The 26,788-nt window shown below is 31.1% G+C and overlaps 1 protein-coding gene across 2 annotated transcripts in view; it reads right to left on the reverse strand.

The window, feature by feature from the left end:
- LOC118198385 (uncharacterized) overlaps nucleotides 1–26,788 on the reverse strand; it is a 148,854-nt gene that overhangs the window by 72,077 nt on the left and 49,989 nt on the right. For both annotated transcript variants that reach the window (XM_085821826.1, XM_035370047.2), the window contains exons 9-11: nucleotides 12,106–12,250; nucleotides 9,830–9,924; nucleotides 216–300 (exon numbers count right to left, since the gene is read on the reverse strand). In XM_085821826.1, coding sequence (XP_085677952.1) covers nucleotides 216–300; nucleotides 9,830–9,924; nucleotides 12,106–12,250 — 325 coding nt within the window. The remainder of the gene's footprint in view (nucleotides 1–215; nucleotides 301–9,829; nucleotides 9,925–12,105; nucleotides 12,251–26,788) is intronic.

Consider the following 26,788-nt stretch of genomic DNA (forward strand, 5'->3'; position numbering starts at 1 on the left):
GTATAGGATTGTAAATATATAAAACAGAGAATTATAATATGCTACTCATTATATCCTGATATAATATAATCATTTTTAATTTTAATATTCACCGAAGCAGAAAGAAATCTATATGACAAGCAATGAAACTATGCTTTGTTATCATGAATAACTTATCATCCGAAATTAGACAATAAAAAAAGAAGATTGATCATACAAAATTACGCAAATATTACCTCTCGATTTACAGGCTGATGTGGCACTTTAGGTATATCATCAGAACTGGTTATGATAAGACTCCCATAAGGATGCATATTATTGCTAAGGAATGGAATGATTGATAAGAATTCTTACTAAATTATTGATTAAAATCTAGCATGATATTTCATGAAAGATAAAAAATAAGTATTTCATTAATTTCAGATACTTAATAAATCAGTAAATAAATAGTAGTAATAATAGTAAATCCAAATGGTCTAAATATTAGGCCAGAAAGCATACTCAACTTGCTAAAAATGGGAACATTGCAGCCCCAAATTTGTTCCTTCTATGTATTTCTTCATACTGAAGGTTCCTTTTTGGAACAAAATGTACAATAATTGGATATTAATTGCAATTTTATTTAACATATAATTTTACAATCACTTAATTCCTTCAGCAAACTGTATGTAATTAAATAGCAAAGATACAAAAATATACATGCCATACCAATTCTTAGTTCTTATATTTCACTATAGTTTTAAGAAGATTAAAAAAACTAAAAGTTTGTCAGTAGAAATATAGATGACTTTTAATAGTAAAGCTTGTTGGCCAAAAAATTCTGAGGATTAGGATTGAAATTTAACGCAGGAAATACTCCCCTTTTTAACGTGTATAAAACAAATATAAAATGAAAGGATCTCTTTTCATATACACAGATTGCTTTCACTTTTTTAATAATTTTACAATGATTTTTGGAACAAATTGATTGTATTTGCTTACAAAAGAGTAATTAATTTTTAATATTTGACAATGCTGATGTTATTTACTATTGGTTTGTTTAACTCTGATTATTACTTACTTATTTGTTTAATCTGGATTTGGCATCAGTTGAGAATATTTGATTTTGAGATGTTATGGTTATGGAGAATGTTCTTTAAAGTTATTTTGTATGTTTCTTTTTAATGTTTATTTTGGAAATATAAAACTTTAGAAAGCATTCATTACAAACTCTTCAGCTTAAGTATCTTTACGGAATATATTAATATATAATTAGTTAGCCTAAGAAAACTTTCAGGTTAGTTCTTCACTAAGTAGGCATTTTGAAACAAATGACCTTACGTTATATAATAACTCAGCTAGTTTCATGATAAACAGAAAGTCTAAAAAAATAATGTTTGTATTATAAAAATGTATTATTCCAAAATTTTTAACCCTTTGCAGATGAGAGAGGAGTTTCTACTTAATGTAACTACATAACTGTGTATGTGGCAGTTGACTGAAACTGGTTAAATATATCTGGATGATTCACGAATTAATATATGGTGAAGTAGTATTTTGATCAATATGAAATAAGGATATGAATGAGAAATTTTCCCGTATCCTCAATAAGAGGGATAAACCAGTTTAATACAGCAAACAATGGGTTGATCATATCTAACAATGCAGAACAATATCAGATGTATCAATTTGCTTCATTGGATGTATTTTACAGGAATAGTTAAGTACAACAAAAGGATTCATGATCTCCAGGATATTTAAATGTACCAAATAAAATGCATGAGCTGTTCATCATTATTTATGATTCATTATACAAATTAATTGTTAATGATATAAGAGTTAAAATTTAGAGTTTTATGATATATATGGAAGCAATGCAATATTTTACTGATGCTGTTTAGTATGCAATGTAATATCAATAAATTTTGTTTTATTCATCATTATTTAGGATTTTTATATTTGGAAATTCAATTGATGTTTGCAATACATTTAGAAGTGAGACATTAGAAGAAGTCTTTAAGATTTGTTTTGATTTTATGTAAGTGAGCATAATGAAGCAATAAACTCACTAAAATATGCATGAATTAGAAGAGACATGTGAAATAAATTGTTTTATATTAATTATGAAGAATAATACGCTTTCTTACTCAATTCAAGAGTTAGAAGTATTTGTTTATATTCATTTGAAATTTTTATCATAGTCTATCAAATTATTTGTGCCAGTAAAAATGTTTTTCCTTGCTCATGAATTAGGAGAAATTGTGAAAAGCTGATATAACAGAATAATTAATATGATGAGAAATTCCTTGAAATATGTTGAATAGCATCAATAACAAAGGATTAAGGAAAAAAAAAAAAAAAAAAAGAAAAAAAGGACAGTTTGAGAATTGGAAGAATGTGAGAAAATTCAACAAATGGAAGCATGCAAAATAGCCTAAGAAATGGAAGAGTGCAAGAAAATCAGAATTTTTGAGATAGAAAAATTGAAATTAAAAATAATAATGTTATTAATGAGATTGAAACTCATTTGAATTTTAAAAATACTATAATCACTTGACATGAATTTCAGAAATTAATGCATAATCTTGATTTAAAAGAAAAGATCAGGTTTTATTTAATAATTTTGAGAGATAAGCTTGAAGACCAAATATCTATGATGATAGCAGTATCATTGATTTTTGGTTTGTTAAGTTATTAGGTAACAAATTCAAAGGCCTTTGAACTGGAAGAAAAATTAAATGATTATAAATAATCAAGAATTCATTTCTTAAAAGATTTAAATTAAGTCTAGAAATATTCAATCAAACATTCTCTGAGGTCATCAAAGTAATTCATGGTAAGATTTTGTGTTTGAATTGGGTAATTACTTTGAAGTATGATTTCAGGACTAAAAATAAAACAATTTGGTTATTTAAAGGAATTATTCATAATGGGTCAACTTAAAAGAAGATTTTCTTTTGCAATTAGAGACCATTTTAGTGATGACTGGTCTAAATTTGTGAATGAAAAAAAAATCTTGCTGAATAATTAGAAAATTGTGAAAGTATTAAAACCAGCACGAAATATGTCAGTGAAGATGAAGTACATAACAAACAAACAGACAAGTATAGATTGAACCACAGATCAAGACCTTTCATCCAAAACACATCATCAGTATCAAAGACAATGAATGAGCATGTTAAGAAGAAATATTTGATAAAAAGCATTTTATCTAGAGATCCAAATCACAATAAACCTGCAGGTGAAAATGCTTATTTGAAACCAAAAAGACTAAAACCTTGCACTATTTTACGAAAGAAAGTTACAAAACAAAGAGAGGTCCTAATAATAAGATAATAAGTGCAGCCCCCCATTAGTTAACATGACTTGTTCAACCGCTTTAGTTAAGATTGTAATAACTTAAAGTGTTAATTTTGGTGATATAAAAACTGAGGCAATAATGGATATTAAAGTAAAAAGTATTAAAGTTATTTGAACCCGAGATGAAACACAGTTGCAGTCAGATGCAAATTCAGTGGGACTGGCATGCTATTTCTGAGAGTCAGATCTAATATGCACTATGATTAGTGCTCTGTGTTAATCAAGGCACAAATTCTGAGAAAGAGAAATATCACATCAGCACACTGGAATCAATAACTGCTGTAAGGTTGAGAAATAATGTTTTCCCATTTTTAATCTATCTAATATTTACTCTTGTAACTAATTGTTCTGCATTAATTTATCTGGAAGCTCAGAAGATTGCGAATTGCAAGCTGGGCAGAACAACTTTGTGTATTTGATTATGAAACTGTACAACAGTTCATGGACTGAAGTGAAAAATGTTCTTAACTGTTCTCCATTTAAAGAACATGCTGTAGCACTAAAATGTGAATAAATGTTACAAGCCCTATAAAGTATGAGACAAATACAAATTATTTTATATTTCTACTGAAAAAGCTTACATGGCTTTCAAGTACACGATAAAGAATTGCACAACATTATTATTGCCCGAAAGAAGTGTGCATCCAAACATATTCAAAAACATATATTCAGTAGCATATCTGTATGGTTATAAACCTGGGTATTTTCTGTATGAACTATTACCATCTTTAGACAATCATTAACAACTGAAAAAATTCAGGAGCTGCTGAATAACATATCCAACTATTCAACTGTAAATAGAAGTTAATGCAATTGTTTCATCTTGTTAATTGGGATGATGAATTACGGAATGCTGAAAGAGATCATACTTCAGATGCTACTGATGAATCAGTAGATGCTATGAAACAGAGACAACCAATGCCTAGATTTCTATAAAGGACAAGAAATTCACATCAACATTTTAAGGATTTCGTAATATCACCATGAATATCAAAAGTCTGATGTCAGGATGCCTGAATAGAAACTATTTAAATTTTTCAAATAAAATGCACAAGCTATTTATTAAACATTACATGAATTAACTTTAACACATTTAAAAATGATGTAATGGTTGAGTTTTTGAATTTTATGATGTGCTCACTGAATTGATGTACTACTGCTCTTATGCAATGTTGTTTCTTTTTAATGTTACTTCATTGAATGCTATTTTATACATCTGAAAACTGGATTGATGTTCATGAACTATACCAAAGGATTGCAGCAGATAATTACAATTACAGTTCCATAATTTCCTCAATTTCAAATGAATACAGTTTTGTTTGAATGTCTTCCATTTAATAAGCATCAGAAGAAAATTCAAGACATTTTGATATTTGAATTATTAGGTATTCTTACCTAATTCTGGAAACTGTATTTTTATAAATTGAGCATAATGCTTTTTTGATGGGATAGTTATGAAATTCTTGAAACCAAATTTAACTTAAATCATTCTCTCTTCGGCAAAGTAAAAAAAAAAAGCAAGCCTGAATTCAGAGGGTATTAGGAAAATAACCTAATTAGGTGATAATTGTCTTCTTCCCCCACCCTAAAAACATTTTTCACAATTTCTTATTATGATTGAGTGAGAGGCAGAAACTTTGCTGAAATCTCTCTCATGAATAGTACTTCAATTAAAAATTAGGCAGCTTTTTTCTAATTAATCTTTATATGATGACATGGTCTAATAAAAGATTAAGTATAAAGTTCATAACTCTTCAGTTATGAACCCCATACTTAATCTTTACCAGACTATACTGTGGTAATAGTGATAAGAAGTGCGCACTGCGTCCCCACGTGTTTGCCGATAAATATGCTAAACCTAAGGAGAAATTTTTATAGAAGCGCAGAGGGAGAATAGAGACTGGCTGTCGAGGGATGGAATGCATATCTGATCCTGAAATAAAAGATTAAATTTTATTGTGTATTATGTTGATTTAAGTAGAATCATGCAGTGAGAATATTTAATGTGATCTGGGCAACTAGAATCCCATAGTGTGTGTGTGATTATGGCAAAGCCTCGAGGGCTATCTGCCTAAGGGGAGGAATGCCTTTGTGGAGGACTTTCTAAGGGAAACTGGCTCATATACACATTGCACATGGGGAAAACCACGAAACCTCCCATGCAGCCAGCCTGTTCGCGGGATTCAAACCTCGGACCGAACTACCAGTGTTCAGCGACTTAATTGCTTGGCCACTGGTGGGCCCTAGAATCCCAGAGAGATCTCCAACGATTATCACAATATCCCACTTTATGCCCATCACTTTTTTTGGCTATTCATTTCTGGTGTTATCCCTCACTTCTTCAGGCACATCTTAGAATCTCTTATGCCAGCATTTCTCAAAATGTGGTCCTGGAAGCATGCACTTGTGGTCCGCCTAAATTTGCAAAAATGTCCTGTTATTTTAAATGAAATCTTGTTGCTGACATGTGGCTAAGTACACTGGTATATATTTGTCAAAATTTAATGTATTCTCCAAACTAAATTTCTGTCTATGAGGTAATTCTTTTACCATTCTCAATGCCCATGAGAAATTAAAGGAAATTTGGTTTGCAGATTAGTTGTGTAAAACAGAGAATTTTTCCCCCTTTCCGACCTTAGAATCTTTTTTATTAAATAATTATATTGTTACTGAAAAAGAATTATGAATAGCATCTCGAAATATTGAGGTCACAGTTTGAAACTTATTTTGAAAGTGGTAAATATAATGAATATCCCGGGTTTTTAATCCTTTCCATTGCACTTTTGAAAATAATAACTCTCATTAAATAAAAAAAAAAACATTTAATTGAACTCTTAAATGACAACGAAATTTTAAAAAAATCCAAGCAGAAAGCTTATTAAGTCAAATAAAAACAAAGGCTTAAAATCAACTTGATGTATGTGTCGATTTCACACTTAATGACATACATCCAAACATGAAACAGCCTGCGCAAAAATTAGCAGGCTGATTTTTCTCATTACTATGAGTTGTAGAGGTTTATTTTAATTTCTTAATAGTTGTTTTTAATTTAAAACACTTTCCTTTATTCTCTTGTGTCCACCTATAAAGAAGAACCAGTATTTAATGAGAAGTTTCATTCAATTCAGTAGAAGAGCTCAGAAGTTCTCAGTACAGCATGTTCTACCTTCTGACCACGGCATTGCTTTAAGCCAATCTTACTATGTTTGGCCGTATTCTTATGTGAATGTTAGTATTCACCAATGAGCCAATTCAGTTAGCTATTTCTGTAAAGCTCCGTCTAAATTTCAGTTAGATACAGTTTAGTTTCTTATTGTCTGTTCAAGCCCAAGTTGAGGCTTTCTGTAAGCCCAAGAAGGACCAGCTATAAAATGTTCTCAGAGTTAAATAAAAGGGTATTTTAACCTTTCTTTGGACTTTATTTGTATAGTTTTCAGAAGACCAGCGAATAGTCGCTACAATCTTCTCCAAGATTGTAGTTGCTAAGAACACTCAATTTAGCTAGAACCTTATAGAGTACTAACATTAATTTTAAACCATTTAATCTGGACTCGTCGGGACTTCGGCGATTCCGGATTATAGATTATCAGTTTAAATCTGGTAAAATGGCATGCAGAAATTATAAAATTAAAAATATGAAACCGTAATTTACGAAATAAAGAACAATTATGATCTAAAGGATATCAAAATTTACGAAAAAAAAGCTTAATATTTATTTGTTTACTTTATTAAACATTTCTTTCAATGTAAGTTGTTTAAGTTGCTTCGTTTTTTATGTGATAATACATTCTCTTTAATTCTATAAACAGACATAATTTCTTGTTCAGTTACAAAGTTCGGCTGTTCAAGTCCTATAATTGCTGTGTCGAGAATACCGACTAATTTGTCAATCGAAATTTTTTCGTTTTCAATAACCTCTGTCACTTTCTTTGCTATCAGAAGGGAATTACAATGATGAGGCATTTGATTTAAATCATATCAAAGACGGAGTACATCGAGATGAAATGCTACATTTAGTAAGCAATTATGAGTCAAATAAAATAAAAACATCTGCCCTAAAGATAAGGATAGTGCTGACAGATCAACTTCCAATTCATTGCGCGCTGCAGCGTTAAAGATAAACAAAGTTTAGATAAACAAAGGATATGCCTTTATCCATTTTTTGAAGCAATTCCACTTTTTGTTTAATGGACTCCGAAACATACTTTCACTTTGTAGATCCTTTACATATTAGTAAATATATATTGGAAATTCTATTTGACATAATCGAAAGTTCAAGCTTACTTTTATAAAATTGCTCTAACAGTCTGCAAAAAATAATAAGCCGGATCCAATATGAAGATTAAGGAACAACGCAATCTGCAACATTAACTGAAATAGATAATCAGATAATTTTAGCTTAGCTTATACCGTCCGTTATACATTAAACGCGCATTCGTAAACATATTTTGTGCACGCGCACACGCAAATTCACAGCCCTAAAGGTGTTATGTTATGTCAACGCGAAGCATGCGCAGAAAGTTTGTAGCTTTGAGGTCCGGATTACGGGTGTCCGAATTAACGACTTTTGACTGTATAACTTTTCTTTTATTAACTTATCTGATTAGTACCAATATAAATTAAATTAACTTAAATTATTTGCATTTTAAAAATATAAGTATACTGTAAGTACTAAAAATATAATATTTTAAACAAATTACTTTTTGAAAAGGAAAAGAATGAAATGGTCTACAGAACATTCCAATTTTCTATTAGAAAAAGGTTTGAGAAACGTTAGTTTAAGTCACTCAAAAACATACTACTTTTTAAAGAAATCTTCATTATGCATAATTTTTTCTAACTTTTGTGCAAAATCTGATATTAATACATTTCTGTAAGTTTCAGTTGCTGAATTTTATGATACAGTAATTCACAGGTATTTATTAACTTCTCAATAACTAACACTTATTTTTAACTGAATGAAATTTATGTATGTATCAGTTCAGTCATGTGTAATAATCACAGCATTTCTACGCTGTTGTATCCTCAATAATCCTCAGAATTAAACTGCACAATATTGCATAACATATAAAAAATTAAATTTTGCATTTATTTTAATTCTTTACTTATAAAGCTTCATTACCTTGAATTTTGACGTGTAACTCTCATCCAGAATACAATCATCCCTCGGTTATCGTGGTTAATAGTGACCAGAAACGGCCACGATAAGTAAAAAAACACGAAGTGGTGTCACCCTCTCATTTTTAACATACATACATTTTTTGTGTATGTATAATATCAATAAATGTATATGAAACAATGCGCATATGTTATCATTAGAACATTAAAGAATAGTTTAAAACATATAAATAAAATATTAATAGTATAAATAACATACATAAAATAATGTATAAATATGTATATGTGTAACATATATAAATGTAACTAAAGTGTACATACTGTAAATATGTTTTTAGAACTCTTATTCTTATAGCAACTTTTCTTTTATAACTAGTTATATAACTCATCTCTGACAATAGTTTCTCTTCGCTTGATCTTTATAAATGCCGATGAAGCATCTGTGCAGTACAATGGAGGTGAAGAAGATAAAGATGATTTACTGCGCAGGTTAATGAGAGCTTTACTGTTCCTCAGAATGATGTCTCATTGTCAGGTGCTAGGGGTGCTGGATCATCCCGGGCAGCTTTGGTAGCTGCAGGAGGAGCTTCTACAGAACGTTTTCGGCACACAAGGAACATCGTGATGGGGAGTTGTGACAGTTGTTTTTTCTAATCTGAGCAAAGATGCCCCTGTGCAACGCCATTACAGTATCAATATGTTTACTAAATTCTCTTGCAGATTTTCCAAGGTAAGGCCACGTTCTTCAGCTTCGTTGTCGTCAGCTACTTCCTCTTCTTATTCACTTGCGGATCTCGTTATTTCAACGAGTTCCGCGTCGGTTAGTGGGTTTGAATGGCATTCGATCAGTGTCTTCACTTCCCTCAAACATTGATTTAAATGAGCGAGGTTGTCTTTGCCGGGTATGAGAGTGAAGGTGGGGGAAATGTCTAGGGCCAATCAGCTTGTGAGATTTCAGAGTCGGGAGGGATATCAAATGGTGGGATGTTAGCCAGCCAGAGACAAAGATTCTGAATTGTGTGGGCATTCCCTGTCCTCTGCTGGCATGCAGGCAACTTTCACACCATAATTCCTCAATTTTGAATTTTTGATGAATGTTTTTGAACAATCCGTGATGTACTGAGGCCGCAATAAATGAACCGCGAAGTAGCGAGGGATGACCGTATAACAGTTTATGCTTGTATCAATTTGACAACACTTTCATCATACAGCCTGCATATGAAGTTTGCTAAGATCAGCAGTTTAAAATTTTGCAGACTGACTATGAGAGTTTTAATGAGAGATATTGCCACAAAAACACATTCAATCAACTAGAACATATTACCTTCAGAATAATTTTATATAATTAAATAATACTGTTCTGAAATACAGAAAACCATAATGCAAAACTTACCATTGTTTAATATTACTAACAGCTTCAATGAAATTAATGCAATCCTGAATCATATCCAGACCAACAGTAATAGTTTTTGTATCTAGTACAGGTACCTAAAAAGTATTACATGAATATCAAATCATTTATCCTTATTAACAAATAATACTAAAAATTTAGATTCCTAAAACCCTAAAGCAAAATACTGCCCCAAATTAAAAAGTATTGTTTCATAGATTGCAAAATTCTTGTTATATACTGTCTACCAATAAGTATTTGGACACCTGTGATAGAAAAGAAAAACTAACTTTATTCAAAATCAATAGTTGGTAGAGCCTCCACAAGAGGTAATTACAGCGTGGACCATCCGGGGCACACTTTCCACAAGTCTTTGTATGACAGCTAGTGATATTTTCTTCCACCCGGCTTGGAAAAGACATAGAAGTTCCTTCACCGATTTTGCACGGGTAGTGCACCCCTGAATTCGACGATGCAACTCGTCCCAGAGGTTTTCGATAGGGTTCAGGTCTGGACTCTGGGCAGGCCAGTCCATTTGATGAACTCCATTGGCACCATACCAAGTCTTGGTTAATGTCGAAACATGACAACTGGCATTGTCGTCCTGAAAGTAACAGGGGTCCAACCCGTAAAACTGCCACAACGTAGGAAGCACATTGTCATCCAAAATAGTGCAGTAGGCATCGGAGTTGAGCTTACCATGAATGGGGACCAAGAGTTCCAGCCCATACCAGGAGAAACACCCCAAGACCATAATTCCACCTCCGCCGAACTTAAGTGTTGGCACAATGCATTCTGGCAGGAGACGTTCTCCAGGTAGACGCCAGACCCAGACCCTGCCATCCGAACGGTAAAGGGTGAACCTTGATTCGTCACTCCAAAGAACCCGTTTCCACTGATCTACGGTCCAATTTCGATGTGCTTTGCACCACATTAACCGAGCAGCGCGGTTGGACTTTGTGATCAAAGGCTTATGGGCAGCAGCACGACCATGAAAACCAAGGAGATGTGCTTCCTTACAGATGGTATTCATTGAAACAATACTCCTGGATGCCTGTTGAAACTCCTCGTGGATGAGGGCCATCGGTTGGGTGCGGTTCTTCCGAATTTCTCTGAACAGCACTCGTCGGTCTCTATCTCCCAGTTTCGTTGGTCTGCCGACTCGGGACACATTCCGACAATCACCGCTCACCTTCCACTTCTTAATCACATAGGCGACTGTCGATTTTGGGTACTTCAGATCGCTAGATATGTCCCTTAAGGATCGGACACATTTGTGATACCCGATAATTATACCTTTCTTGAAATCAGAGAGCTCTGAACTGCGAGGCATCTTGCATGCGAATAAAGCCGATGTTGTTTCCTACACGATATATACCGGCAGAGTCCGTGACGTACCTTAGGACCGCAGATATGGTCATTTGCATAGGTAGCCAAATACTTATTGGTAGTCAGTGTATTCTCAAAGTAGGTTCTAGCTTAATAGTAAACCACATAATTTGTGAATAAGTGACATGGCAATAGCTTCTGAAGCTTGATTCATATACAAAAATTAAGCATTTATTTAAAGAGGAGCAGCTGGTGTTCCTGTAATTACAGGGCAGTGTTTTTTTCTCTCTAATCAAAACATAATTAAACATTCTCTGCACATAGCACCATCTATATCTAAAATTCTCTACATAATTTGGTAATTCTATAAAGAGAGAAAGCTTAGAAATGCAAGATATATTAATCCCTATGTCAACACACAGCAATGAAACATATTGCTATGTCAACACACAGCAATATGTTTCCAAACAGTTTCTTCTAATATATGTAGCATATACACCAGCCCATTAAAGAAAATTATAACAAGTTTCACCGAGAAAAAAGCAAAATTTAAAATTAAAAAATACAAAGTATTAACCAAATGTTCAAACTATACTTTAGCAATTCTTTAGTTTATCTACATGAAAAATGCTGTTATTACGAGAAATTCAGAAAAATAACAGTAGAAAACAAAATAAAACTTAATTAAATACTAAAAATCAGTAAAATTTAAAAAAAGTTAACAACAATAATAAAGAAATAATATATCTGAAAAAAAGAAAGTATTCACAGAAAATACAGATAATTATTAAAAGAAATTAAAGTAATAAAATATTAATTATTTAACAAAAACAAATAATTTATTTCATTTTATTGGCAAGACTGTGCCACATTTGACATACTGTGCTTATGCATATATGTGCACATCATTACAAAATTACTAAAACAAAATCATTCTAATAAAAGCAAACCTTTGCTACAGACAATGAAGTGAATCCTCTGTGTAGCTGAAATCCCAACATGGTATTGCCAGATGTGCACGTACAGTCATAAAATTCTGGTTCAGACTGATGATTATAAAATACCATTAAAAACGGCAGAGGTGGTAGGCATATCCTAATATAAAAAATAATATTCTATTTAGTTTTTAAAATGAATTACTCACATTTAAATATAAAGTTTTGCAGTAGAAGTTTAAGTAGAAGTAACTGTTAAATCCTGATTTAAAACTTAATGAGGATATTCAGTCTAGCATGATCTCGCATAAATGTCAAATGCTGTCCTATAGAATTTCCCAATAAATATTCTGTACTTACTCAGAAAATTTATGCAAGTTGCAAGAAGCTGTACGCTATGTCCTAACATATTGCATATGTATTTAGACAGAGACCTGAAGCTAAGGAAGGTTTTATGACCCTAAACAAATATTCTGTAATATTTTTGCTGTATGCAAACAGGCATTATCTTATTGAAAGATGAAATATGCTGCTTCACAATTACATGGACTGAAAGGCACTGGTCTTCCTCTTAACTCAAAACTTCTTAAAAACTTTGAGGTTGACCTTCAGGCTTCCTCTCAAATTTTCTGATTAATCAAGGAAAGCAAAAACTGTGACTCATAACAAACCTGATTCAGCCCTAATCTGAGATATTTCTTTATAGCTGCAAAAACAGTGTAAGCATTACTATGAATGCCAAGGAATTAGTAGCAGACACTGTAATGTACTGACAGAAAATTAATCTCACCTAACCTCCTTGCAATGATATTTCGTGTCCAGGAGACATACAGCATCTTATAAAAATGATCGGCCCCTACATTTTTTTTTTTTTAAATGTTTAAGTAATAGGAGAAAAGCTTTGAAATAAAATAATGAACAATATTTTCCCTTTGAATACATATTTTCTCAGCTCTCTTTGTACTAAATAAATTTGAAAAAATTAAATAGTAAATTTAAAAAATAGCATTTTATGCTGAAATGGGGGAACAATATACCACAAAATTAATCAGATTTCACAATTTCTAAATAAATTCATCTGCAATAAATACAAAACGAAATTTTTTGGAATTAGTATGGATAAAGAAGCTAGACAAAAATCTAAAAATCATCTTCATTTACAATTTGAATTTTCTTTTTAGAAAATATTTATTTTAATGCTTTTTTGTAATGGAAACATAGTTTGAAACTCACAGATAAGTTATTGGTTTGCATCAAAAGAAAGGGGAATCTGTTAGAAAAATGGCCTATTTACGCAATTTAAGTAATTCTACAGTTTTTGATATTATTAAGAATTATAAGAAACAAATCGTATTCAAAACAGACAAAGACCTGGAATACCATCTAAGTTATCTAATGGAATGAAACATTTTATACTAAGGAATATTAAAAAGAATCCAAGACTGGGTGCTTCTAAATTTGTTGCAGAAATTTGTGAATTATATGGAATGCGTGTAAGTCCAGAAACTGCAAGAACAGTAATGTGATCTGCAGCATATCATGGGTGAGTAGAAAGAAGAAAGTTTTGTCAGTAGAGAAAAATCGTATAAAATAAGTCCAAAAATAACAACAACAACAACAAAAAAAAAAAAAAAAAAAAAAAAAAAAAACTTATGAAATCAATGCCTAAAATATTAAATGAAGTGATCAAGTGTAAAGGCCATAAGATACCATAAGATATTAAGAAGCAAAAACAATGTTAAGTTTTTGTCATTTTTGGCTGATACTAAAAGTGCATCAGTATTATATTTTTAAAAACTGATGTGTACACCACACGATTTCCTTGTACGGAATATTAAATTATACGCATTTTTTCTTACATTTCATTTAATTTATTTCCTCGAATTTCATTAGAGATATATTCTCATTCAATTAATTCAGTTTTTACTTTGCGGCAAGGCAAAAATACATAAAAACTCAAAATATCTTCACTAAAAATTGAAAGATATAGAAAGAAATAAAACACCAAATACAGTTAAAACAACTTAAAAAAATAATAAATTTTTACAATTAAAATTACAGTTTCTATGTGAAAACAAGCAACTCAGAGAACAGGCAAGGAGGCAGATTTTTTGGTGCACAAAACTAAAGGTTTCCTTTTGGTCCCATTCAGCAAAAAGACAATGAAGGTGCAGAAAGAATGAATTCACTATTCTGCTAAGTTTCAAATGTAAACAAATATGGCTGCTAAGGTAAAAAAATTAGGCTTAGCCACACTTAAACAACTTTTAAATTGTTGATAATTCTACAAATATTACATGCAGATTAACTAAAGGCATAAAAACTTTTGCCAGAAAATAAGACCAATACAATTCAATCATTTTTAAAGCAAAAAATGCACAATTTACCAATGTATATATATATATAAAAATTTAAACAAATTTAAATTTAATTTTTAACAAACATGTATAAAAAGTAAAAAAGCAAATTTAAATCCTAAAAAAAGCTAAAATAATTTTTAAAAAAATTTTAAAAAAATGTGCAAACATATAAAAGATTTATATATAAAACTGAGCTCATTAAACCAAGATGTACGATATAACAAAATATGATGGCTGCTTTTAAAATAATTGGTGACCTAAAAATTAACATTTTAAATTTGGTGCTCTCCCCCTAAATTCATCAGTTCTCCCAAATTACATAACACTGCTTGAAAAAGGTAACTAAAACTAATACTGACCAATCATAGCTTAAAATACTCTCTACACCTACGAAGTATAAATACTGAATCACAAGCACTAAGCTTCCTTTTTTCCCCTGATTTCTGCCATGCAAACATCTCTGCGCCGCATATGCTTCCCTGCCTGAAATGACATTGTAGCTTTTTATCTGTGCATGTAAGAAATTATCATAATTGCTATGATTAAAGAGTATTGTCTACAAGAAATAATTTTTGATATGCCTACAAATAAAGATAATGATTTGCTGAAATTAGTTTTGCCAACATCTTATTTCTGCCTCTTCCACCCAGCCATGTCTACAGCCAGAAGTTAAAAGTACCGTATTCATGATTGCACACTTAGTATGTTATATATATACAGTACAAAGTCCATAATCCAGATGTCCATTATCCGGAATGATCTATAATTCGGACCTCAAAGCCACAAACTTATGCATGCGCATCTAATGCGCGTGTAAAGCAATTACTCATGCGCACTTCCGATAGTGACGAAAGTAACAGAGAGGTTATTGAAAACGAAAACATTTCGATTGACACGTTAGTCGGTATTCTCGACAAGCAATTACAGGACTTGAACAGTGTAACTTTGTAACTGAACAAGAAATTATGTATGTTTATAGAATTAAAGAGAAAGTATTAGCACAAAAAACGAATCAACTGAAACAACTTACATTGAAAGAAATGTTTAATAAAGTAAACAAATAAATATTAAGTTTTTTTTGTAAATTTTGATAGCCTTTAGATCATAATTTCAGTTTATTTCATAAATTATGGTTTCATATTTTTAATTGTATAATTTCTGTATGCCATCTTACCAGATTTAAATTGATGATCTATAATCCGGAATCGCCGAAGTCCAGACGAGTCTGGATTACGGATTTTGTACTGTATATATTTGGTGCAGCTGATGTAGAGCGTACTTTAGTCATTCAGTTATCTATCTTGTGATCTTATTGGTAACAGTGATGCAACAAAATCTGCTTAAATTGTGACTTAAAAGCATTAACTCTGTTTCATTTATTTGCACATTTTGTTTTTGTTAACTGATAAATGATTAATCTTCAACTGAACTCATATATATAAATGCAATGATTAATGCTCAAATGGGATTGCACAAATTATTAACCTTTTAAAAACTGAGCTCATTTATATAAATGCAATGATTAATGCTCAAATGAGACTGCACAGATTATTAACCTTTTAAAATCTTCCAACATCTGACAATACAAATCCACTACTTTTCGTTTTCGAACATATAAAATTTATAGGAATTGCAATGAAAACCAAAGAACAGCTTGGAATTTTTAATATTCTGCAACTTCAGTGACTTTTACAACTTTTTTGACTGCAACTTCAATGTCATTTTACATTTTGCATTAATTCACCATAAACGACAAATTACTTTTTAAATTGTTGTCACCAAATATTAGAACCTTGTATTGTATTTAACCTCTGACCGTTACGGGTTTAGACCTGAAATTTCAAAGTTCCTAAAAATGTCATGAATAAGTGATATTGTCTTGATTTTAATTAAAAAATGACTCATTCATTTTGTACCTTGATTCCTTTTCTTCCAATATACATCTAAAATCAAATCATATACATTGAAAGCTAGCAGAAATTTTCATGTGTAATGAATATAGAAGGTAACCTTCTATACGGAATTTTCCAGCCGTAACGCTGAGAGGGTTAAGGAAATTAAATAATGAAGAATCTGCATAAATGTATGTATGTTTCTCGCACTGTGATAAAAAAACAGTACCTAGAGCCATCAAATTTTGAATAATGCATGTCTCCACCCTAATATGGGCATCTAAAAACCCAAATTCGGAAATTTTTGATTATCTATTTCCTATTTTGTAAAGCATTTACAAGTTTTTGATTAAGAAACTCAACTATTTCAAAGCGAGCAATGGCAACATTGTACTAAAAAATATATATATATATATATATATATTTCTATCTCCAGCGTGCGAAACTGTGTATTGGAAATTCTAATGATATGCTCTTTTAAATATTTTGTGATATTGCTGTTGAATTGAATTTTATGGTTTAAATGCAAAGAACAGGATATTCAATAAATAAAGGTCACACACAAAACATTAAAAAAAAAAAAAAATGCCCCTTTGGGCATAATATAAAATCTGAAAGCTTTAAAGATTTTTTTGTTCTTTTTTTAGATTTTAATTTACTGATCTACATTTATCAGTCTTTTGCAGTTCGCCCATTTATTAAGAACTATATTTAACTAATTAATTGAATTAATACATTAACACAGGTAGTACTGCTGAGAAAGTGTTCTGCAGGCATGCAAGTGACATAGACTGTAGCTTGAAATTCATTAGATTTAAATAGCTATGAATCTGAAAATATACCTTTTTAAAGTTGAAAATTTAAGAACCACATTCGTCAAAAGTGAGACTACCCGTTTTAATTCTTAAATATGTGTAAATAATAAACAGACAATAAAAGTATGCAGATTTTTAATGCGGCAGTAGTCTCAGTACTGCAAGTAGAATAATATATTAATATTTTATATTCATGTCTTTAGGTTTAATGACTAACACTTTTGCAGTACAGATTTGACCAAAATCAGATTATTTGGCAGAAATTTTATGGTAGTAAAACTACTGATAAGAATTATACCAGTTTTCCTTAACTATTTGATTTCTTATTTATTTCACCATCACACTGCAGCTTCCTTTATTGAAATGAGATCAGATTTGCTAAAGCACTTGGACATAACTGTCACATTGCAATGGTAAAAAGAATCCTTAACAGTTAAGAATATAATATTATGATTTATGTAAATACTTAAGTTTATTTGTTTATACTTTTTAGTTTTACATTAGTTTGTTTTAATCTACTTTGCATTATTCATTATTTCTCTTATTTGCCTACTTTGTGCTATATTTTAGTGTAGTTTAGCATTTCTTTATTGCTTGTTTCATATAATTTTTAATTTGTGGACACTTACTGCATTTTTATTTGTTCATAATGCTTCAGTATTTTGCACTATGTGCAATTCCGATTAACACATGTTGGAAATGTGAAAATAATTTATAGGAACTAAAGATACAGCTGTTGAAATGTACTGGTCTTTGGCGATATTCTGTAAATTTCTAGGAAATACATTTTCCAGATGCTAGGAAGAACATGTTTTTTAGCATGTATTGTGGCGCTGGTCTTCCTTTTCATTATAACATACATAGAAAGGAGTAAGGAATGAGGAGTTAGTTGAGAGTTTAGATTAGAATATTTTCAGAACAAAATACTCCTTAGCTCAATTTAAAGAAATGTTCTGTCATTTAGGAATTCCATCACATGTGTATACCATTAAAATTCAGAATTTGCAAATAATTTGCACTTTTAAGATTAAGTTGATAACATTTATTCATGCTTTAAAGAGAACTGCATGATTTGTTGTTATTCGTCTTTTGTAAAAACTGTTATCACTTGAAGCTGCAATTAAAAAAGTTCAGGCTTTTCCTTTCATAAGATCAGTTTATGTAAGAAATATTTATAAAGTGTCTACACATGTGGAGATCTTCATGAAGCATGTATATAAAGCACATTTGCAATATGGGGACAACATGTTACTTTTTAATTAAAAAAATGTAAAAGTACAGAACTTTAGCTCTGCTCAGTGAATTGAATCAATTTAAAAACCATGTTTTATACTAAGTACAAATAATACTAAGTCAGCTTTAAAAAAATTTCTGAATGGTGTATAAACAATATTAAACAATCTGATTGACTTGCTTATTAGTAACCTGCAATTTTCACAACAAGATAATGATATTTATTAGATAAAAACACGAGAAATATTCCATGACAATTTGTTTTACAAGATATTTTATGATAATAATTTAGATATCTCTTAATTTTCTAAGAATCTTATTTCTTGAATCTTTTAGTAATAAAGTAGCTTATATTCTACATCATATAATCATCATTGCACTGTAATCATTCTGATTAAGAGTGTGTACATACAGAATAGGGATTATTGTACTTCTGCCTAAGCATTAATTATTCATGATATATACACATTAATTGTAATATAGTCTTAAGAGGATCACTGCTAATGAAAAGAATGATATTTTGATTTTAGTCAACTTTGCATGCCTAAAATTATTAGTAATATAAAACATTTAAAAACATGTCACTATTACTACAACATATTTCATATTAAAAAATACAAATTTTAAAAGAAAATTTTTATTCAATAGAAAATTAAGTACTGCTTTGTTATTGGGATCGGTTCAGAAATATATGAACACATGTTTGTATGTATGTGCATATACGTGTATATGTATACACACACTCTCATACTTACAATAGATACATACATTTCTAAACCCGGTTCTGATAACAGAAAATAATATCTAGCACCATGAACATATTATGTGTGACAAGCAAATGAGGAATACTAGGAGGTGCAGATGTCTCCAATATGGCTGAAATCCAAAGACCTTATAAATGTATTCCCCCCCTTTTTTTTGGGGGGGGAGGAGCTTCTTGTCAAAAGCCCCCCCCCATTAATGTCACAACAACAATACAATGCTTAGAACTTTTACCTGAATAATTAGTCTGAAATTTGAAAATTGCTTTGAATAACAATTTTACGTTTAGTGTTATCAATTTTGTGACCAACTGTTTTTAAAGAAACTACATTAATGCAAATCCTTTCTCTTGATATCTAAAAAGCTTGATATAGCTTATGTTGGTAAACATTCATTAAGCAATCTAATCTCAGTTGAAATAAATTATCTGATTCTCAGTGATGGACGTAGGCTGCCTCTTATAATATAATGTATTGATCATAAAACCATTCTTTTACACAGCAATGTATTATAATACTCTCTCATTGCTCAATAGCATGCAAGCAACATAACTTAGCAATATTAAATAGTTCTTCAAAAGTGCTTCAAAAGTTATTTAATATTCTCAGATGCCCATTTAACCATAAAAACCACAAAAATGACCACACAGTCAGTTCTTTCATCTGGAATTGAACCCAGGTTAAACTATTAGTGTCCAGAAACTTTAACACACAGCCACTGGTTGACTGTATTTCTTTAAGGCTGGTTCCCACAATCAAGAAATCTTCTGATAATACTCTGTTTAAAACGAAATAAAACAAACAAGCACACATGCATGCACACACGTATAGCAACAGAGCAATAACAGATTCAAATTTGAAAATTTGCATAATTGTATACAGTCAAAAGTCTTTAATCCGGACTCGTCGGGACTTCGGCGATTCCGGATTATAGATCATCAGTTTAAATCTGCTAAGATAGCATGAAGAAATTATAAAATTAAAAATGTGAAACCGTAATTTATAAAATAATGAGCAATTATGATCTAAAGGGTATCAAAATTTACAAAAAAAGAAGCTTAATATTTATTTGTTTACTTTATTAAACATTTCTTTCAACGCGCGCATGCGTACCTTACGCATAGCCGAAATTAGAAAATTGCAACCAGAAAATTATTTGATTTGTATTCGTGATATTTATAATGACGAGGAATTTGATTTAAATCATATCAAAGACGAAGTACATCGAGATTAAATACTACATTTAGTAAGGAATTATAAGCTGAATAAAATAAAAACATCTGCCCTGAAGATAACGATAGTGCTGACAGATCAACTTCCAGTTCATTGCGCGCCGCGACGTCCCCCCCCTCCGCGCAGAGCAGCATGAAATTGATAAACAGATTTCAGAATGGTTAGATAAACAAAGGATATACCTTTATCCATTTTTTGTAGCAATTCGTTTTTTGTTTGATGGACATCGAAACATACTTTCATTTTCTAGATCCTTTGGGAGCTCCAGCATTGGAAATTCTATTTGACATAATCGAAAGTTCAAGCTTACTTTTATAAAAGTGCTCTTACAGTCTGCAAAAAATAATAAGCCGGATCGAATTCGAAGATTAAGGAACAACGCAATCATCAACATTAACTGAAATAGATAATTAGATAATTTATCTTATACCATTCGTTATACATTAAACGCGCACGTGAAAACGTATTCTGCGCTTGCGCAGACGCACAGTCGTGAATGTCTTGCGCGCACACGTAAAACGCCTATGAGCATGCGTCAACGCGGCGCATGCGCAAAAAGATTTTAGCTTTGAGGTCCGGATTATGGGTGTCTGAATTAATGACTTTTGACTGTATAAGTTTTCAACCTTCTGCACATATTAAGTAGCTATTATTATAATACCTTGGTACCTCGGTATGAATATATATATATATATATATATATATATATAATATCATTAATCCATTCAGAATCCTTGGATATACACCAAATGTCCAAGGTTATACCTTTTCCAATAAGAAATAAAGGGAAAATAATTAATCCATTCTTATTCAAAACTCTTATTATTATTATAACATTGTTTGGTACTAAAATACAAATGTAGTGGGGGTACATTAATTTTGGAACTGCGAATACTGGGGTACAAATTGTAACACAATTTCTGTTGAGTTTATTTGTGAGCTGTTTTAGAGTTAAATAGGCATGCTGATTTCATGCTGAGTTTTCTTCTATCACATCTACAAGTTTTTTCTCTACACATTATGTGGATGCGACCACTCTCGGCGGCATTGAGCGTTGCTCTCCTATTGGAACTATTGCTGCAGGAACTACTGCTGCTATCCTATTGGCAAATTAAATTCTTTGAAGTGATGCTGAATTAGTGTATTGCTATAAAATACATAATTTAATGAAAGGGTCAGGAATTTCAGCCTATAACGCAATTCAAAGATGAATGTTCATCAACATGTTTACTAACAGTTAACTTTAACAGCTCAACAGCTCAAAGAGGAGCTGAAGTGTGTCCTCATACACAATGCAAATTTTTTTGGTGCCGTTCCAATCCATTCAGTTTGTCTATGTGAAGAATATGAAGACAAAGAAAATCTGGATCATCTATTTTGACCTTAATATAATCTGCTTCCGCCTTGGCCAGCAACATGGATATATCAAGTATCCACATTTTTTGTGCATGTGGAATAGCAGAGCTCATGAGAAGCACCGGGTGCAGGTGAATTGGCTGCCAAGATCTGACCTGAAACCTAGTGATCCAAACATTCTACATCAGCCACTTGTTCACAGAATGAATATTATATTCTACCTCTGCATATAAAACTGGATCTCATGAAGTAATTTGTCAAAGCTTTGCCAACTGAAGGAGACTGTTTCCAGTTCCTCATTTTAGAATTTACAAGCCTGTCATTTGAAAAGATGAAGGCTGGTTTATTTGATGATCTATAGATTCGGCAGCTACTTAAAGATAAAACATTTTTAATGGAACAATTAAAGAACTTCAAATGAATGTTCGAATGGCATTCAAGAACATTGTCAAAGACTTTCTTGGAAACACAACAAGCATTGAGTTATAGCGAAATTGTCCATCAACTTTTGGGGAGCTTCAAAATGCTTGGTTGCAACATGAGTATCAAACTGCATTTTTTACATAGCCATCTTGATAACTTCTCGAAAAATCTTGGTGCAGTCGATGAAAAGGGTGATCAATTCCATCGAAGTCGAATTGAGTCGAAGGTCACGGAAACATAATACCATGGTAGATGGAAAGTACATATGATGGCTGACTATTGTTGGAGCATCAAGAGAGAATGCCCGCAGATTAAACACTCCAGAAAAAATATCATAAGCAAATACTTTTACCTTAATAGGTATGTTTACCATTTGGTAAAAAAACTACTATTTGTATGAACAAAATTTAACTTGCAGTAACTACATACAGCCTTTGAATGAATAAAACTGTTCTTTGAGAACAGTATATTTGGTAAGTTTTCCCTTTATTTTCCTATATATGAATATTTTGCATTAATTTTGAAAACAAATAGAGGGTATCATGTAGCTCAAAAAGTTGACCTGATTGACAAAACTGAGGTTTTTTTTTTTTTTTTTTTTTTTTTTTTTGTGTGTGTGTGTGTGTGTGTGCATTCAGAGGTCAAAAATTATTCAAAAGTAAGTGACAGATCTAAGGCGAAATTGCTGTTTGCCAGTGATGTCCACAGCACATGATATTATATATAAATGGTTTTCTGCTATCCAGTTCAAAAACAATTTTTTAGAATGCTTCAACATCTCTGATCTTTATTTAGCAATCGATTTCAACCTCTTTGCAACATTAGCCAATTTAATAGCGTCTTTATTTTTCACAGCTGTGGACACCATTGTACTGGGCATACAGTATGCAATAACCAAGTCCTGGAAACACAAGCTATCTTCATATTTTTTAATAATATTTTTTATCTCCATAGTGATTCTAACAATATTCCTTGTTGCTCGGCTCTTTTCATACTGAACTTTCATTAAAAAAATCTATCTGATACTTAACTTTTCTAAAAGTCATTGTTAATAAATTTACATGAAAAACACAAGTAATTAAAAAAATCAACATAAAGTTAACTGTTAGTAAAACATAAATGTCACATATAGAAGATAAGTGACATTTACATTTTACTAACAGTTAGCTTTATGTTGATTTTTTGTATGTCTCATTTTGTCAAATACTTGGTCAGTCTGGAGGTTTAGTAAATAGCAGGTAGATTTTATGTCAAACGGCATAGGTTAAAATGAGAAGTAAGATCATAATCAGCATGATTCATAACAAAAGACTGAATGTTGTCACCGCTGCTGCTTGTTTAGAGATAGACCTGCTGATTGGAACAAACCTGAAAGGCCTGATGTAGGCATTGTTGGCAAGTGTTGAAAGTTAGTCAGGCTCTGTTTGATGCAGTTAATGTTATAGGTTCGTGTAGAGTTCCAGGAGTTGTAACCCAGTTAATATACTGTAAGGTTCCAATAAGCCATTAAAGCACCAGAGGTGATAAGTTATTTTGTATTATTTTAAGTCTTACTAGATGCAAAAAATGAGTTTTACTTCAATTTTTACATTTTTGTACTTTATCTTGTGACCACAATGAGTACTAATGAAAGACAATAACTCGCTTTAATATGTAGAGATAATTTTTAAGGGTGAGCAGTTAGTTATAAATAATTAAATTAAGTAGTTTGATAACCTCAGTCATTATGGATTTACGTGGCCACTATTAAATTTTACTTTTTAACAATATTTGTTAAAAAAGCCCTATTAAAATCTAATAAAATTTCCCAGTTTAAAATACATGTAATTTATGGCATTGATTCTTAAACAATATTAGGAAAATTGCACATTAAAAGCTATGAAACATTTATGCTTTGTATCAAAAACACTCAACAAAATATTTATCCATCATTTTAATTTGAAGCCTTCCCAAACATTTTGGCTAGTTTATATAGATTTCCTTCTCTTTAAGCATCTTTTCTTACAATTAGAGATTTGTCTTAATATGCAAACCATTGCTCTCGCTAGTTTCTGTGTACTTTATCTCCTAACTTGTCAACCTCTCCATAATGTACCTATGAGGGTTTACTTGATCTGGTAAAAGTTTAATAGTCCAAAACCCCCGACAGACATGAAGCATATTAACACTATGTCTGAAAGTAACTACAATATCAGAAAGGTTTAACAGGATTCGTACACATTTCTGCACATGAAAATTAAGTACTTTTAAGGACAATTACTGAAAAAAATTAAGGACCTATGAACAAATAGCAAATTAATAAATTAAATTAAATATATTATCTGTGACTGAACTTCACTTTTGTAAAACCATCCAAGAAAATAAAATAGATCCGTAATTAGGATGCACTATTATTAAACATCGCCTAATTAACATAATTATTATACACTTATAATAGTTCTCCATTTTTGAGAGAAGATAAGTGACATTTTATTTACATTTTACTAATAGTTACTTTCATGTTTTTTTTTTTTTTTTTTTAAGTTTTATTTTGTCACATACTTGCTTAATCTAGAGCTTTAGTAAATAAGAGGTAGATTTTATGTCAAGCGGAATAAGTTAAAATGAGAAGTAAAATCATAATCAGAATGATTTATAACAAAAGAATGGCTGTTGTCACCGCTGCTCCTTGCCTAGAGAGAAAGATCTGATGATCAGAACAAAACTGAAAGGCCTGATATGGGCACGGTTGGCAAGTTTTTAAAGTTAGTTGGGCTCTATCTGATGCAGTTAGTGTCATAGCTTCATGTAGAGTTCCAGTTCCAAGGGTTGTAACTAGTATTACCACCTCTTGACTGTCAAAATCCGGGAGAGGAAAAAAGTTTCCGGGAGAAGAAAAAATGTTTCTTTGGCAGTCACAATTGAAGAAAAATCGGCCTCCTGAATCTCATTTAAAAGTATTTCTTGCGCTGCAGGAGCAAGCACACTCTCGCAAATACTTGTACATTTCGTTTTACCACAAGAAATTAAATATTAAAATCTCTATTAAAATCTAATAAAATTTCCCAGTTTAAAATACATGTAATTTATGTCACTGATTCTTAAACGATATTAGGATAATCATACATTAAAAGGTACAAAACATTTATGTTTTGTAGCAACAACACCCAACAAAATATTTATGCATCTTTTTAATCTGAAGCGTGGCTAGATATTTTGGCTAATTTATATCGATTTCCTTCTCTTTAAGCATCTTTTCCAAGAATTAAAAATTTCTTTCAATATTCAAACCAACGTTTTCACTAGTTTCTGTGTGCTGTATCTCTTAACTTGTCAACCTCTCCACAATGTACCTATGAGGGTTTACTTGATTTGTTAAAAGTTAAATAGTCCAACCCCCTCCCAACAGACATGAAGCAAATTATTGCTATGTCTGAAAGTAACTACAACTACAGACAAAGGTGTAAATAAGCCTCTTATTTAAAAAGCATAAAATTAATTTTATAGAGAAAACTGATGCATATTCTGAGAAAATTATATGAGAAAATTCTTATCATGAAAAAAATTAAAAAGATGATATTTTTAATTAATTACATAGCTATTTTGCTTTTGCTAAGAACTGTTTCGTAAATTGTGCATTATACCTTGTTTATTATTCAAATTCAAAATATTGTATAATAAAACAGTAAAAAATAAAAATGTTATATTTTTATGTTATTTTTTAAATATAATTTCAATATATTACCATTATTTTAGTGAAATATATCCCTGTTACAACATTTAAAAAAAATCGTCGAAAAATTGCCAGATCTTGGAATAAAAAATTTACTATAGAAACTGAATAGAGCCGTCCCATCCCCACAAGCGAAAAGTTTTTTAGGATCTCTTCATTAGAAAAAGTGAAACAATTTCGAAATGCTTATGTTTCACTTCTTGCTTAGAAACCTGAGTATCCCACCATTTATATTAGAAATGGGAACACATTATAACCCATTCCAAAGATAACCATACTTATCAGTCAATCGCCAAAAATATACCTCCAAAATGGCAATTCACACTCAAAATTTCAGTCATACAAACAGACAGAAATTTCACATGATTAAAATTAAGGACCTTCTCCCGATTTTGGCTGAAATTAAGGACTTTTAAGGACCAAAAATCAATTCCAAAAAACTTAAGGACTTTTAAGGACTCTTAAGGACCGTATGAAACCTGTTTAAATAAGAGTATTATTTAAAAAGAACCTAGAACATAAAGACATGTTCTGATGCTAACAAAATCAATTACAGCTCATAGTGACGTAATTAAACAAGAACAGTCAAATTCAAACTAAAAATGTGGAGCAGTGGTTTTTTGTTTTTGTTTTTGCTAGAACGCCCCAACCCGCCTGATCACAAAGTGATCTTATGGTTCAAAAAGGGAGCATCCCATTCACACCATATTCCGAGTAACTAAAAATGTTAGTATAATCAACTAAAGAAAATAATAATTATACATCCAGCAAGGTAGCCATACGACTATATAATTTTATTTTATTTTTTATTTATTTATTATTATTTTTTTAAATGGCTGGGTTAACGACACAACAGGAAAGAAGAAAACCAAAAATAACTAAATCAAGAAAACTGTATTAGTAAAAATGATAG

Source organism: Stegodyphus dumicola, chromosome 8, assembly GCF_044657685.1.
Source record: "Stegodyphus dumicola isolate Sdum_Otavi_A_Nest chromosome 8, ASM4465768v1".
Classification (NCBI taxonomy): Eukaryota; Metazoa; Arthropoda; class Arachnida; order Araneae; family Eresidae; genus Stegodyphus; species Stegodyphus dumicola.